This window comes from Pangasianodon hypophthalmus, chromosome 1 (genome assembly GCF_027358585.1).
Source record: "Pangasianodon hypophthalmus isolate fPanHyp1 chromosome 1, fPanHyp1.pri, whole genome shotgun sequence".
Taxonomy (NCBI): Eukaryota; Metazoa; Chordata; class Actinopteri; order Siluriformes; family Pangasiidae; genus Pangasianodon; species Pangasianodon hypophthalmus.
This window is the reverse complement of record NC_069710.1, coordinates 17,743,852-17,758,287: the sequence shown is the minus strand read 5'-3', so window position 1 is coordinate 17,758,287 and position 14,436 is coordinate 17,743,852. Positions and strand designations below refer to the sequence as shown.

Here is a 14,436-nt window from a genome sequence, read left to right as displayed (position 1 = left end):
GGCTTAAAAGTTGGACCCTGAATTTTTCAATGAACTCGTGAATTTGCCTGCATGTCTCCATTGGAAATTGGTGCTCACAGGGCCTTGATGTCCTCAGGCCTGTTTCTTGTGTATTGTTCAGGGTTAGGTGATGAGTATTGAAGATGACTGCCACTGTTACTCTAGCTCAATCCTTCTCTCTCTCTCTCACTCTCTCTCTCTCTCTCTCTCTCTCACAGAGGGGTGTGTGATTTGAAATGTTTCAAAATATATTTCATGCAAGTGTTTGAATTTGCTATAGTCTGTTAGAAAGTGCAGTTCTGTCTCCACTGTATTGCTTTTGCACTGTGTGTTGCACTGTCTGCTCTGTAGGGAGCAATGATCTCTTATAGCAGTCTGTCTCAATGGCCAGTGTGTGTGCACTGAGTGTGTATTTTGTCAGCATGGCTCTGTTTGGTCAGGTCACAGTGCTCACGTAGTCAGATACAGTGTAGTGTCAATTTAGAGCCAGAAAACACTGCTTTTTACTTTGTGCTTGTGATTGTGTTTTCCAGTGGTAGATGCGGTTTTGCTTTTTTAGTGATATAATTTGGTGAGGTCTGATTGTTCTTGTGTCCGGCCGCTCCTGATGTAGAACCATGTTAGTGTGTGTTAGTGAGCTGAGGTTCAGGACCAACTGGGTGAGCTTTCTCTGGTGATCTTCTCTCTCTCTCTCTCTCTCTCTCTCTCTCTCTCTCTCTCTTTTTCTCTGCTTGATGCTGGATTGTTTATTAGAAATTGGAAGGTAACACTGATTTAGCACTGTTGAAAATTTGCCAAGAAATTGGGCACCTGCCTGCAAGTGCTTATTGTGCCTTATCAAAGTTTAATTTAATGTAGATATATAATTGCTCATATTCGTTATAAAATTTACTCTCCTAGCCTTAACTACCTTAAGAGAACTTTCAGTCATCCAGACTTCAATATTCTCGTTTTCCATGTAGTAACACAAAAATATTTTAGTTAAAATAAATTTATAAATATTTAAATTAAAATGTTTCTTAATATTTTTACGCTTTTTATAATATTGCATTATTTCTTTTGATAAAAAAATATAGAGAGGGTTGGCTAGTTATTTTCAAAAACAAACATAGCATTACTTGTGTTTTTTTCCTGCGTTCCTTTTGACCCCATCATGGATGCGTTTTTGTAGCTCTAGGAATTTTTAAAATGGAGCCTGGTGATAATTGTTTGGAAGATGACAGCCTTCTTTTTTTATTTTTTTTTTCACATTGACCAGAGAGTTCTCAGAGGCCTTCTAAGGTCAGTGTCAGACAAATTAAACAGCTCTCTTTGGGGAGTTCTTTCAGCTTGTCCTATTTCTCATAAGCTATTTTCTACAACAGACACACTAAATCAGGGGTGGAAAACTTCAATGCTGTAGACCACAGTTATTCAGAGTTTGGTACTCATTCTCATTTACATCATCTGATCAACTCTGATAATTACCAATACTTTCATGAACTGAAGTTGGACTGTGGTCTTACTGGACTGGAGTAAGGTCATTCATTCATTCATTTGGTCATTCATTCATTCATTCGTTCATTTCTTTATTCATTCATCTTCAGTAACGAGTTTATCCTGGTCAGGGTTGTGGTGGATCCAGTTGTCCACTGCAAGGTCAGTCTAATAAATTATTTTTACAATCACATATCCTTTTCAGTGGGATCTTTTAAAATTTGAATGTTGGGGAAAACTATGATTTGGATTATTTTTGGGGAAAAAATAGCTGTACAAACTAATGTTAGTGTTTGATGAATAACCATTCTGTAAGCATTGCCCCATAAATATTTAAAATAGACTGCAGTGGAACAATCAGAAAATGCAGGAAACCTGGTAGATTTATTTGTTAAGATGGCCGTTTTAAATTTTTTTTTTTTTTTTAGAAAAATTAACACAACTGATATGTTGCTTTGTGGTCTACAGTCCAGGAGAACAATGTTGATATAGCCAAGTCCCAATGGGTCAATATGGCATGATGAGATTCCTTTCTGCCAGTCACACACACAAACACACACACATACACACACACTCACAGATTCACAGGCACCGGCACTCATCATCTGCTAGACAGTCTTGGCTGCCACTTGACATTTTTAGTCATGAAAATGCCAGGCTTGTTCCACTCCTGGATTACTGTGACATTCAGACAGGAGGTCTTTCTCAGTACAAATCACAGAATTCTACAGGAATCTGTCCACCATCAGTGTCCTACTGTGTATACGGTGTCATAATCAAAATACCACAATTATACTTTTATGACATTTAGAATATGACTTTTTAAAAAGGTTTTAATAATGTAACATGAGTGGTGTCTCAGACAGTGGTAGCAGTTAAATTTATTACCTATCTATTCAGAATTGATTTGAGGTTTTTTGTGCAAGGAAAAATCAGAGATCCTGAGGTACTCTGCAGAAATATTTGATGTACCTTATCAGCTCTAAGCAGGTTCAGCAACCCAAATGGGTCATCTGATGGAGTAGAACAGGCAATTATACCCATAAAACACTGAAACCAGCTTTTAGGCTCGACATGGGGTTGTGAATTCAGTGGGACCTATGATGCAGTCAGTGAAGAGTCTTGTAGTGGAGATGCATCTCTAACTCTGCCTCAGTCCCACTGGGTAAACTTTGGCCTCAGTAATGGGATTCTGAACGCAATAAAATTATTTTTAATACATTCTCACTAACTGAGATAGCGCTAAGGCTTCCTCAGAAGGCAACTATAGGAGATACGGTAGGTGTCTAGTGCAACTAAGTTGGTAATCTGTCTGCATCTTAACCCACTCACGTTTTCTTTCCATCTTCATATCTACGGGAGGTTAAAGAGGACACTCACAAATGACCAAACTCTATCAGTACTCATATGACTGAGGCTCGTTTTGCGCTATGATATATTGGCATTCATTCATTCATTCCTTCATTCATCTTCAGTAATCGCTTTATCCTTGTCAGGGTCCCAGTGGATTTGGAGTCTATTCTAGTAATACTGGGCATAAAGTGTTACTACACACCAGTCCATCATTCAAACATTCATTCACACACTCATTCACCTCCAGGGGCAAATTAAATTAGCCAGTTCACCTACCGGCATGTTTTTGGGAGCTGGGAGGAAACCAGACATCTCACAGGAAACTTGGACGCAGGGAGAACATAATCCGAGCTCAACAAGCCGAGCTCAAGATCTAACCAGGCACCTTTCTGTCTTTCTTTTTCTTTCTTTCTTTCTTTCTTTCTACCAGTTTCTTCTCTTTATTCTTCATTTTCTTCTTCTTCTTCTTCTTCTTCTTCTTCTTATTATTATTAATAATATTATTATTAGTAGTAGTAGTAGTGGTAGTAGTAGTTTTATCTTTTTTTTCTTTTTTTTTTTTAACTTTTTCTTCATTTGTGATCACAGTATATTGTTTATTGCTACTTTACTGTTTACTGTCAGAATCAGAATAACAGGATATGCCAAATGTCTTATGGTACATTTCGTCTGAGTTGGATTTTCTTTCTCTTTCATGCACATATGCATGAGATGGTCAGGTTCCACATATTTTTGTGAACATATACATACTTATGGTTTCATATACATGTATTTAATTTATTGGATCAAAGCCTTTTTGAATATTGAAAAGTGTGTTTATAGTTATTTTATAAATAATAATCATTAATTTTACATCTGTCCATTCACTAATCTATTAATTCATCATATCATATCATCATATGGTTGTCAGTGCACAATTTTTCTTATTTTCTCATTTTTACTTGTGCACTACAGAGTTTGCTATTCTATTAGAATTTTCAACCCATGCAGCATTATTGCTTGATGACGTACATGTCCTAATCCCCTGATTATTCAACTTCTGAGCCATGTGTGTCTGTTTGTCTTAGCATATATATTTACTATTGCTGTAGTAGAATCGCTGGATGCCATTAAGTAGTGTGCTGAAATGCTTGTATGGAACAATCAAAACATATTATTAAAAATGAGTTTATACATGAGATTTTCTTCCTGGTAAATTGGGCTTAATAAATCAGGATTATTGGTTGAGAAAGTCATTAATTACAAAACACAGACACACACAAGTTTCTCCAGTGGCAGTGTTTGAGGAAGAAATGTAAGAGATTACTGGATATGGAGCATCTGCTACCAAGGATAATCACTATGAGAAATAGACAAATGCTCACAAAATGTATTTATAATTTTCAAAATTGTGTGCCAATTTGTGAGGCTGGTGGAACTGTGGAGATGCAGCTCGGCTACTTCTCATGCAGCCGCAGCCTCTCGTCCAGGCAGCGTATCGACTGAACCGACAGGAAAAGAGAGAAAGGGAGAGAAAGGGAGGGCGATAGCTGCTGAAAAATTCATGCCTCTGCCAGCTCTGTCTATTCGCCGCTCAGCAGGGGCCCGCCTTTGATACTTCACACTCATGGAAAAAAAATGCAAATTATTTTTTCACTGCATAACATGGAGGGAGTATATCCCAAGCAAGTGATAGAAATCTTCTGCCAAAACAACATGAAACATAGCCACTACTCCTAGGAACTCACAGCCCTTTTTAGTAGCAGGTGGCATTAACAGGGGCAATAGTCCACCATAGATTTCAGGTTCATGCATACCATCCATATGTTTTCATTAAGTACACAATAGACTACAACCTTTACTCAAATCCCAGGTTTTCAGCCTTGGCTAGCCTTGACATTAATACCAATCTAATATTTCTCTGCTGCAACACTATAACTGAAATGGTAGATAATCTTGCTCATTGTTGTAAACACACTCAGTAAATATACTTACATATCTGCTTCAAATTTGAATATGGGAATGGCAATATGAAAAGCAATATATTGTGAGTGAGAAGGGTGATGTTGTTGTGGGCAGCTGGAGGGAAAATATTGGCTTTGACAGGTAGCACACCAGGGGGCCAGTGCACTAACACTGGGATCTATTCTCTCAGCCTGGCTCGGTTTCAGGAATGCTGATTAGATATGCTCTGACATATCGGCTATGTCAGGGAGTAATCCACCAATGCGGTCACAAACCCAACCTTCCCTGCTTGCTTCTTAACCAGCGTCTACTGCAGTCACTGCCATTGCTGCTGCTTTATGTGTGCTTTGTTTGGTGGATAAGTTGTGTGTGTTTTGTACTTTGTAATTCATTTACACATTTCTAACCTTTATGATAGGTGAAATAATTGGCTGAGCGGTTATGTTAGAGGGCTGGTATAAGTTGTGGGGGAGGAATAAGGCATGCTGGGATATAGGGTGGGGTGTAGTGATGTCTTAGTGAGGTTGGTGATGAGGTTTTGTGTGTGTGTGTGTGTGCGTGTGTTTATGTTAGGAGGAGAACGATAGTGTGTAATAATGTGTTTGCCTTTGTGGGTGCCCACATCAGCCAATTATGAGGCGACATCTGGGTTAGCTGACAACTCACTGCAGATGAGGGCAAAGTGTGTGTGTGTGTGTGTGTGTTGTGTTATGTTCTGGCAGCAGAGATGCATTTAGGAGAACAGATTTGAGCTCTGAATTCACAGCAGGGCGGAGGGTAGCACTGAAACACAACACACAACACATGTGGCAGTCACTGCCTCCACTCACATATAAGACAATAGACACAGAAGTGTTAACACATGTTAATAGAAATAAACTATTGATTTATTGTCATTGATTTATTTATGGATTTGTTGTCCAGTTTATAAGATGGTATTTTACATAGTGGGGCAGTAGTTTTAGAAACATGCATAGTTGTACACTAAATGGTTTTAAATCGAACATTCCATTTGTTTTGCCTACACGTATAATTTTCAGTACTTCATATTCATTGTCTAGTATTCTAGTACTATTGTTCTTTTTTATTGTCCATCTGAGGTTCTACATATATATATATATATATATATATATATATATATATATATATATAAACCTCTGTGATGCATGGTATGGTGGTTCTTTGGCAACTTGATTGGCTCTCATTGTCAGTGGGGTATGTAACAGATGAATGGCACGGATTCCCCAAGGCTGTGTTGCTCATGCTGAGGTTTGTGACATACATTAGCTTTGAGAAGTGGCCTCCCATAGTGGGCTGTCACACTCACAGAGGAACAGCATGAATGCTCCAGTCAGTGTGCACACACATTGTACACGTGTATGTGTGTGGTTCATTGGGTTACAACCAGCTTCTGGGGAAACTTAGACTACTTACATTACAGAATTCATATATTATTCTATTCTGTTCTGTTCTACCCTCTTAATATATATTTGAATAAATAAAATTTTCATCATACAATAAAAGGTAACAGAGTCATTAATCCAAAGTCTTTATGTACAATTTGATTGATCTTCAATTAGAAAAGGAAATTCAAACCTGGACTATATTATATAACTGTGCAATAACTACAGTATATAAACCATATATTTTTCTACTAACTTGTCAAATGAAAACAGTCATTTGTCACAGTCACAGTCGCTTTGTTTAGGTAGACCATTTAGGTAGAACAACACCTGATCAGATCTTCTAATTTCAAAGCTTAGATCACAAAAAAGAAAATGCCACATTAAGTTTCCTCTACAGTCTATAAAGCAAGAGACATACTGGCATGGATCACATTCCAGTGTTGTTAGACATTATGGACTAAACCAGACCTTGTCCATGACATACCTGTTTGCAGAAGCAGGAGGTTCTCTTCATAAACAAGTGGCACTTCATCCTTTTCCGGTTAAACAGGAAGAGTCAGAGTGAGGAGGAGAGGAGATAGAAACACTGATGACTGGTTTCAGGCCCCTGGGGAGGAACTAGTGTAATGGTCTGGGCTAGGATTCACACCAATATATTACTCCACTGAGACTAGATGGGGTGCAGTACAATCCTCATTCTCTATATGAGGCATTTCTATCTGACACTACAGCAGCAAGCAAACCCCTGGAAGAATGTGGGTGTTCAGGTTCTGCATTGGCCGACCTTCTCTGATGACCTCTAAACCCTCAGTGTGATTACACACCCTCAGTGTGATTACACAACTGTACATTCAGAGGCTCATTGACTCTCTGCAGCAGAGGGATTGAGCTATGCAGAAATACTCACACAAAACTCTATATATTCATGGTTTTATTAATAACTTTGTCAATCTCAAGGTCTGTGCTATTATTTTCCTGTTGTTTTTGTACTGCTTGGATAGTTTTTTGGATAATATTTTTTCACGGGTGTATTGTAATTATTAATGTAAGGTTGGAATTTTAGCCCAGCAATAAGTGCTATGTAAATTCAGTCATATCAGTGTGCATTTAAAGCGGTTTTGTTATAAGTAGTTATGGGCAGTTGGTGTCCAGAATTTTTTTTTTCTGATCTTTGCTTCTCACATAAACAATGCCATTGGTTGAAGTTAATACATACTTGGGTGAGACATCAGTTTCCCAAACTATTTTTCCCATAGTCCTCTGCTCCTTTGTTGAACCTGATTGAAATGTGTGTGTGTGTATGTTTCTCTCATTCAAAGGTGAGAGGATTTGACTGTGTCTCAGAATGGTTTGGAAAATCCAACTTGTTCCTAGACACTGAAATAATTAATCCCCCTGGTGTTTGCTCTTCTTTCACCCTTTCAATGCTTTTCATAAAGGCTTACCAGGCTGTCGGAGCCTGGACGAAGAGCAGAGGAAATAAAAGTCAGTGAGTGAGTGAGAGACTCATCAGGGATAAGGGTGTCTTAATGTGGACTCACCCCCCATTCCCTACCCCACATGCTCCTGAGACCATGAAACAACCGCCTTTGACGATAACGAAAAGATAATTTGGCTGGTTTCATTTCCTTTTCAATTATGCTCTAAGGATTGTGTTGTGCCATGATTACCATTTTCATGGCTGAAATGTATAAAGGGAGCATTCCGAGCCATAGATGAGAACGCGTTCGAACCATCCATGACTCATTCAGCAAAACTTTCACCTATACACACATCTATATAAATAGGTGTGTGTAAACAAAATATACAATATTTTACTATTACTAAAGCATAACATTAATTTCATGAGTTATTTCTCACTTCATTGCTGCCACAGCAACAATTAATCAGTCAGAAATGTCATTAATGTTATGTTCCTTATGCCACTGGAAAAGAGAAATCTTTTTATGGCGCTAAAGCGTTTAACAAAATGATCTGCCATTCCGAGTGGTTTTCCTAACAGCACTGTTGATCTCTTGCAGGGGATACAATAAAGAGACATTGTACTGATGCATGCAGAGTGATGGGGAACAGAAATGTAATTTCAGTGGCTGTGTAATATATGTACATGTATATGTAATATATCTTTACATGTATTACATGTTGCAGTACCGTAAAGATTTTTTTTTTTTGACAGATCATTTTGCTTCTGCCAATAGAACATTAGTGGTGATTAAGTAAAAAAAAAATTTAAGGTTAGAACTTGATTTCTTCTAGTAAATTGTTAGCTAGTAAATGATCATCTTTTACTAATAGATTGACAAGTGAGCACCAAAGGAATAGGTGCCTATTATAATAAAACTATATTTATATTTAAAATATCAATAAATATTACAAATATCTGTATATCAGGTATAAAAATACATTTTACATATACTTGCATTTTATGTCCCAAATGTCTCCTTCAAGTTATAGGAACAATTCTTAATCAGTGGAAAGTCTGTTCAAGTGCATATGGGAAATTCCAACCAGGTGTGTCTCAGCTGGGTTTAAAATCATTCAAGTACAAAAGAGCTTTTAAATACAGGAAGGCTATGGGCCAGGTCCATGATTACAGAGAAAAGGCAGCCTGATTTCCACAGCAGGACTTCATGTTGACTACAGTAAAATATGAAGGAATATAAACTAATCCTCTGGTAAAGGCTGCAGGCACTCCTGAAACTCATTGCAAATCCGTTGACCGTCTTCTCTATAATCTTAGTATTAGCTCTAGGAGTGTAGTTTATTAGTGTGCCTCCCTTGAGTGTGTAATAATACCAGCTCTAATATAATGAGGATTCAGTCCATTTTGAAGAGCTTGAGGAGAATCAAATCTCACCTCCAGCTGTACATACACTGAACTTTAACTTAAAGTTATTAGACAAATAATATGTCTTACATGATTATGTATAAGGTTAAAGTGTTATTTTATTTAATTGTATGTAATATTTTTTACATTAATTGGACATTATAATTGTTTTACATATTTTTTATAAGATAGATCCAATCTTTTTTTTTTTTATTTTAAATCAAAAATTCATCTCTTTTTAGTGCATGATTTAGTGCATGAGAAGTAATGATGTCCCAAATAACTTTATATCATTACTTTGCCATAAGCTACAATTAAACTTCAGACAGAAAGTAGCATATGACATTGAACCTATGACATTAGGGCAGGCTAATTATGATTAACTCACTAGATGCTTGCTTTGATTTATGACCATTAAAATATTTTATATAACTGACCAAATATTCTGTAAATTATAAAAAGACTGAAAAATCAGTACCACATTTATAGACAGAATATTAGTAAGTGTAAATCTGGTGGTGTCTATCTGTCTATTGCATTTATATGCATGTTTACTGTATATAAAATGGTTTGTTACTAGACCATGCCCCTCGATTTGTTGGCACAGCATGTACCCACACCAGATGACTTAATTACATTCTATGCAGCGATGCTCTGCAAATGAGTACACGGCCACCACTGTGAGCTGCTAATAATAAACAGTGGGCAGCAGCACAGCCAATGAAGGCTCTGAGATATGAACATCTTACTCTGGAGCACTCATGTTTTTCCACTGGTTATATTTAGTAACAAGTAGCAGAATTGAGGTGAGTTGAAGAAACCATGAGCCCTACCATGACAATAACAATGTAATAATGTTATATTTGGTTAGCTTTCACTGAGTTATAAGATTTTCCAATAAAGTTTATAAGAGCACATTTCAAATGATTCCTACCATTTAAAAAAAAATCTAATTCTCAATTATAATTTTGATATAACAGTACTCACTCATTTATTATGCATAATTACAATTTCAGACGTTAATTTACATTGACAGCTTCTTTTCCACAGTTTTATTTGCAAACTAAAATTGGACATCTTACAAGCTTTTAATGGTAACTGATATAAAAAAAAAAAAAAGTTGTATCTCATTGTAATTGTATACCCTGACGCTTTCTTTCTATATTACGATATCATGACAGTGTAGAGCTAGTCAACTCAGCAAGTCAGATTTATATCATTTTTCCTGGTTTGTTTATTCATAAATAAATGATCAGGGGCACAAATAGAATAGAGAACGATGGCTTCCATGTTAGCCTGTATGTGAAAAATGAAAAGGGAGCATCAGCATTCAATTATATGATCTCATAGGCACACCAGTAGATCAAATATAGAGCAAAATGGCTAAAAACACAAATTTCTAAATATATTCCTGATATAGCAAGTGGTAAAATATGAAAGATATACACAAAATGCAATTTAGATTTAAATAACAAAGAATTTATATTTATTTGCATATAAATGATTCATACAGATTTGTCATTAATGTTATGCCAATGATGTACATATTACATCATATTAATACAAAATACTAGAAAAGGACAATGCTACTGTGTAGATAATAATACAGGTTTAATGGATATGTCAATCTATAGCAGATATCTGATTATAATATGTGAATATTCTTGTTTCTCTCTCCATGTGATGTACAGCTCAAACCTAATCCCGTCTCACTGTAGTGCCTGCTTTTTTTTTTTTTTTTTTTTTTTTTGAGAGCCAGTGTGCCATTTCCTTAATTGCCTTTTTGAAAGTCGAGCCAAATGAACATCTCTTTCATCCAGTTGGACAAAACCAAAATGTCTTTAAGAACAATGGTAAATTAATTATTTCAATTATTGTATTATTTTATTATTAAATAATATAAAATTCACATACCCGAATGATATTTATATGTATATAGGATTTTTAATTTTATTAGTTAAATGTGCATATTGTTATTAAGTAAGAAATTTTTCCTCTGAGATGACCTTTTGATAGATGGATATACAACAAAACAAGCACTTCAGATCCTTGTATGTGCTGTTGTCTGGCGTTTAGTCCGCTAGTGTTCTCTCTCAGGGCTTTAGAGTATGTGGAGGTCTGTGGTGTGGCTTTGCTGCCCCCTTGTGGTGAATATATTATATTACAAGTTAAAGAATGGTGAGTGGGTGCTCTGATAACTGAACCTGACGAACAGCGTTGTTTACTTTGATTGTGCCAGGATATTTCATTATTTCCTTATAAATACGATGCTGTATTTATATTAATCTGCATTAACATGTGTTTCTCTTGTTTCTGATAGCTTCTAGTGTACTAGATAGGAAACGTTTCCTTCATTAGCGACAGGGGGCGCTGTTCCTGTAGCTTGCTGAGAAGGCTAGTTGAACAGCAGGCCCTGCTCGCTCAGTATCACTCTGTTAGGATGGAAGAAGACCTGGAGTCCAGAGCAGAGACCGCAGAGACCACAGTGACCAGGAGCAGCAAAAGTCCCACACTGGAGGATCTGGGCCTCTCACACTCTGCTCTGGCTTATGACAACAAATTTGTGTGCTCTCCTCCAGGATTGCTTATGTTTGGAGAAATAGTAAGTAGATTTTATGACATTATTCTGCATGACAGTCAGCGTTTTTAAAAGTTTACCACAAGCATGTAAACAAATTAAAGTGGTGTGATTAGGCTATGTAAGTATGAAGACAGCACATCATGTACTGTCACTGTTACATGATGCAGCTTTTACTTCTTCACATGATGACGAATGTACAATAATTAATACAGTCAAAATACACACCAAATTAATTAATAAATTAATCATTAGAAATTGCATAGTTGAAATCCAAGTAGCATTTTAACAGTTTTCCACTATGGGCTTGTTTTCATCTAGCAAATGAAACTGACAGAATTCCTGCATGAGTCATTCTGTATGCTCAGTTTGCACACTGTAGTGAAATATTAAGTCTGTGCCTTTGTAATAAGTAAAAAATAATAAATAAATAAGCATAATAAATATAATAAATAAGCACTTTACAACAAAACTAACCCCGTTCAGCCCATGCCTGAAGAATTTCAACACAAAAAAGGAGCCACACATGTAGATTCCACAGAGGAGAGGAAGTGGACAAACCAAAACAGTTTAGTCAACCTACTCTTCCTCTCGCCCTTATTGTTCATTTTCCTTCCACAATCCATCCTGAATCACATCCAAGCATTCAGGCAATGTTTAATCTTTGGTTAGGCCTATCTGCTGAATGCAAAACCACTTTTCCTGTGACACCAAGCCTTCAGTGAAAAATTCTTTGTTACTTCTAACAGGAAGTGTTGCTGGGAGTGCACAGGGAAATACAGAGACTGTATGCCCTTTTGCTTACAGCAGTAAAAAAAAACAAACAAACAAAAAAAACAAAAATACATCTGTACATGCACTGCTCAGGTTATGTTTTTTGGTGGTATTTTTCTTCATGCTACTGATTACTCCAAGAATTAGTCTCATATTTGGTGAATGTCTGCATTTGATCAAATGGCACATTTGAAGGTTGAAAATTCTTTAAATCATATGATGTGCTTTTCATACCATGACCAGTCCTATGTTATGCAGCTAAGGTCTTGTCAAATTAACAGACTCAAAGTTTGTTTTCATTGTCTTGTCAGGTTTGTGGACTGCTTGTGTGGACTCTTCTAGGTGGGACTGAGTATTTGCGGGTGCCAGCTCTGGGCTGGGTGATGTTTGTGTCAGTGGTTTGCTGGGTGCTGACTGTCTGCCTTCTTGTACTGTACCTGACCACTGCTCACACAAAGATCCCCCATGTCCCATGGTCAACGCTGGTGAGTGGATTAAACTCAAATAACAAAACCACATGTTTCTATAGGCCAGAAAAAAGGTCTTGTATAAGCGCATACTATCTTTCAGTAGTGTTGAGTGGTTATATCAGCCTGGGAAAATATGTAGCATTTCCTGTAGAATATGAAATTAAGCTTTAAACCCCACTACTTTTCACAGGGACTGTGCTTCAATAGCAGTGCCACTATTCTGTACATGACAGCTGCAGTGATTAATGCTACATCTGTGCCACAGGCCATTAGGGGGCGCTATTACTACATCAGCTGGATTACTTCAACGGTAAGAGGAAGAGAAAGATCATTTCCTCTTGAGAGCTTGATTAGTTTGGAATGGGTTCCATTACCACACCTCAACACAATGTCACGTACTGTAAACACTTGTGCTTCTTTTAATCATTTTATAGACAAAAGAAACAATGTGCATATATAATAGACATGGACTCAGTGTCCCCACATTGATTGTAAAACATGAGAACATTGATCTCCTGGGGACAGTTTACTTGTTCCCACAAATACTGTAACCTGCAAGATAATAGTTTCTTAAACAGCTTCCTTCCAATACATATGACCCATGCTGATTTCAAAACAACCTTCTCCTCTTTTCAGGTATTTGCCTTCTTAGTTGTGCTTTGTTATGCAGCAAATTCATATGTGAGCTACAAATCCTGGAGATCAAAAAGTGATGATGCCTAAACAAAATGACTGGAATCACATATGATTTACAAAATTATTTTTAATTGGATGGCATTCTGTGGGCTTTTTTTTAATTCTCATGCACTAACCCATCAATTTTAAATGGTTTGTTTGGCATGAAGAATGCTACAGTATTTTTATACTCACCTGTAACGTCTTTAAAACAAGATGCTTATATGTTATGTACATTTGAATTGTTCTTTATTTTGTATATTTTCTTTATGGTTTTTGCACTATTTGTGTACTAATTAGGGGATATTTGCTTATATTTTAAATTAGAATATATATGGGGAAACCAAATTCCTAAATAAAAATATAGTTCATGTATATTTGTTGTATAGGTACTTTGTATTTCTGTAAAGTTTACCATAAGACAGTAAAAACAGTTTCTAATAATACTGCATATGTAATGCTCTGTAAACAATACAACATTTAATCCATACAACAATTAATGCAAATAAAAAGTCTGAGTATTCTGGTCTCAGAATTCTGCTGATTTCTTTCAGCTTTGCAGCAAGATATATTTTAAACAGTTATGTTAACCTTTTTCTTAACTGTTTGCACAACCCCTTATTTCTTTGTCTTGTTTCTTGATGAGTCATTCAAGTAGTCACAGTGTGCCATGTGAAAATAAAGCACTTTCCAATGTGTAAGGTTGCAGTCGTGTAGGATCACAGCAGGTAGTATGAATAATAATAACACCAGCAGTTCTCCAGCAAAAACATTTATGGAGGAATACTGGCCAGTGGTGGCTTGACACTAAATGTATTCATTTCGCAGTCGCAGTGGCAGCCTGGGAATTCTGGGATTTGAACTCATAATGTTGTCAAGCCACAACTGGTCTGGGAATTTTTAGTTCTGCTCTTTTTATACATCTGGCAAGAA

The 14,436-nt window shown here is 36.6% G+C and overlaps 1 protein-coding gene across 2 annotated transcripts in view; it reads left to right on the top strand.

Annotated features, from left to right (window-relative positions):
* cmtm8b (CKLF-like MARVEL transmembrane domain containing 8b) overlaps positions 1–14,030 on the top strand; it is a 51,204-nt gene extending 37,174 nt beyond the window's left edge. Inside the window, exons 4-7 of one of the 2 annotated variants that reach the window (XM_026926625.3) lie at positions 11,327–11,608; positions 12,670–12,843; positions 13,019–13,138; positions 13,465–14,030. In XM_026926625.3, coding sequence (XP_026782426.1) covers positions 11,447–11,608; positions 12,670–12,843; positions 13,019–13,138; positions 13,465–13,551 — 543 coding nt within the window. In that variant the 5' untranslated portion in view covers positions 11,327–11,446 and the 3' untranslated portion in view covers positions 13,552–14,030. Of the gene's footprint in view, positions 1–11,326; positions 11,609–12,669; positions 12,844–13,018 lie in introns of both variants that reach the window. The other variant, XM_034307834.2, reaches the window with a different exon arrangement.
* The last annotated feature ends 406 nt before the right edge of the window (positions 14,031–14,436 follow it).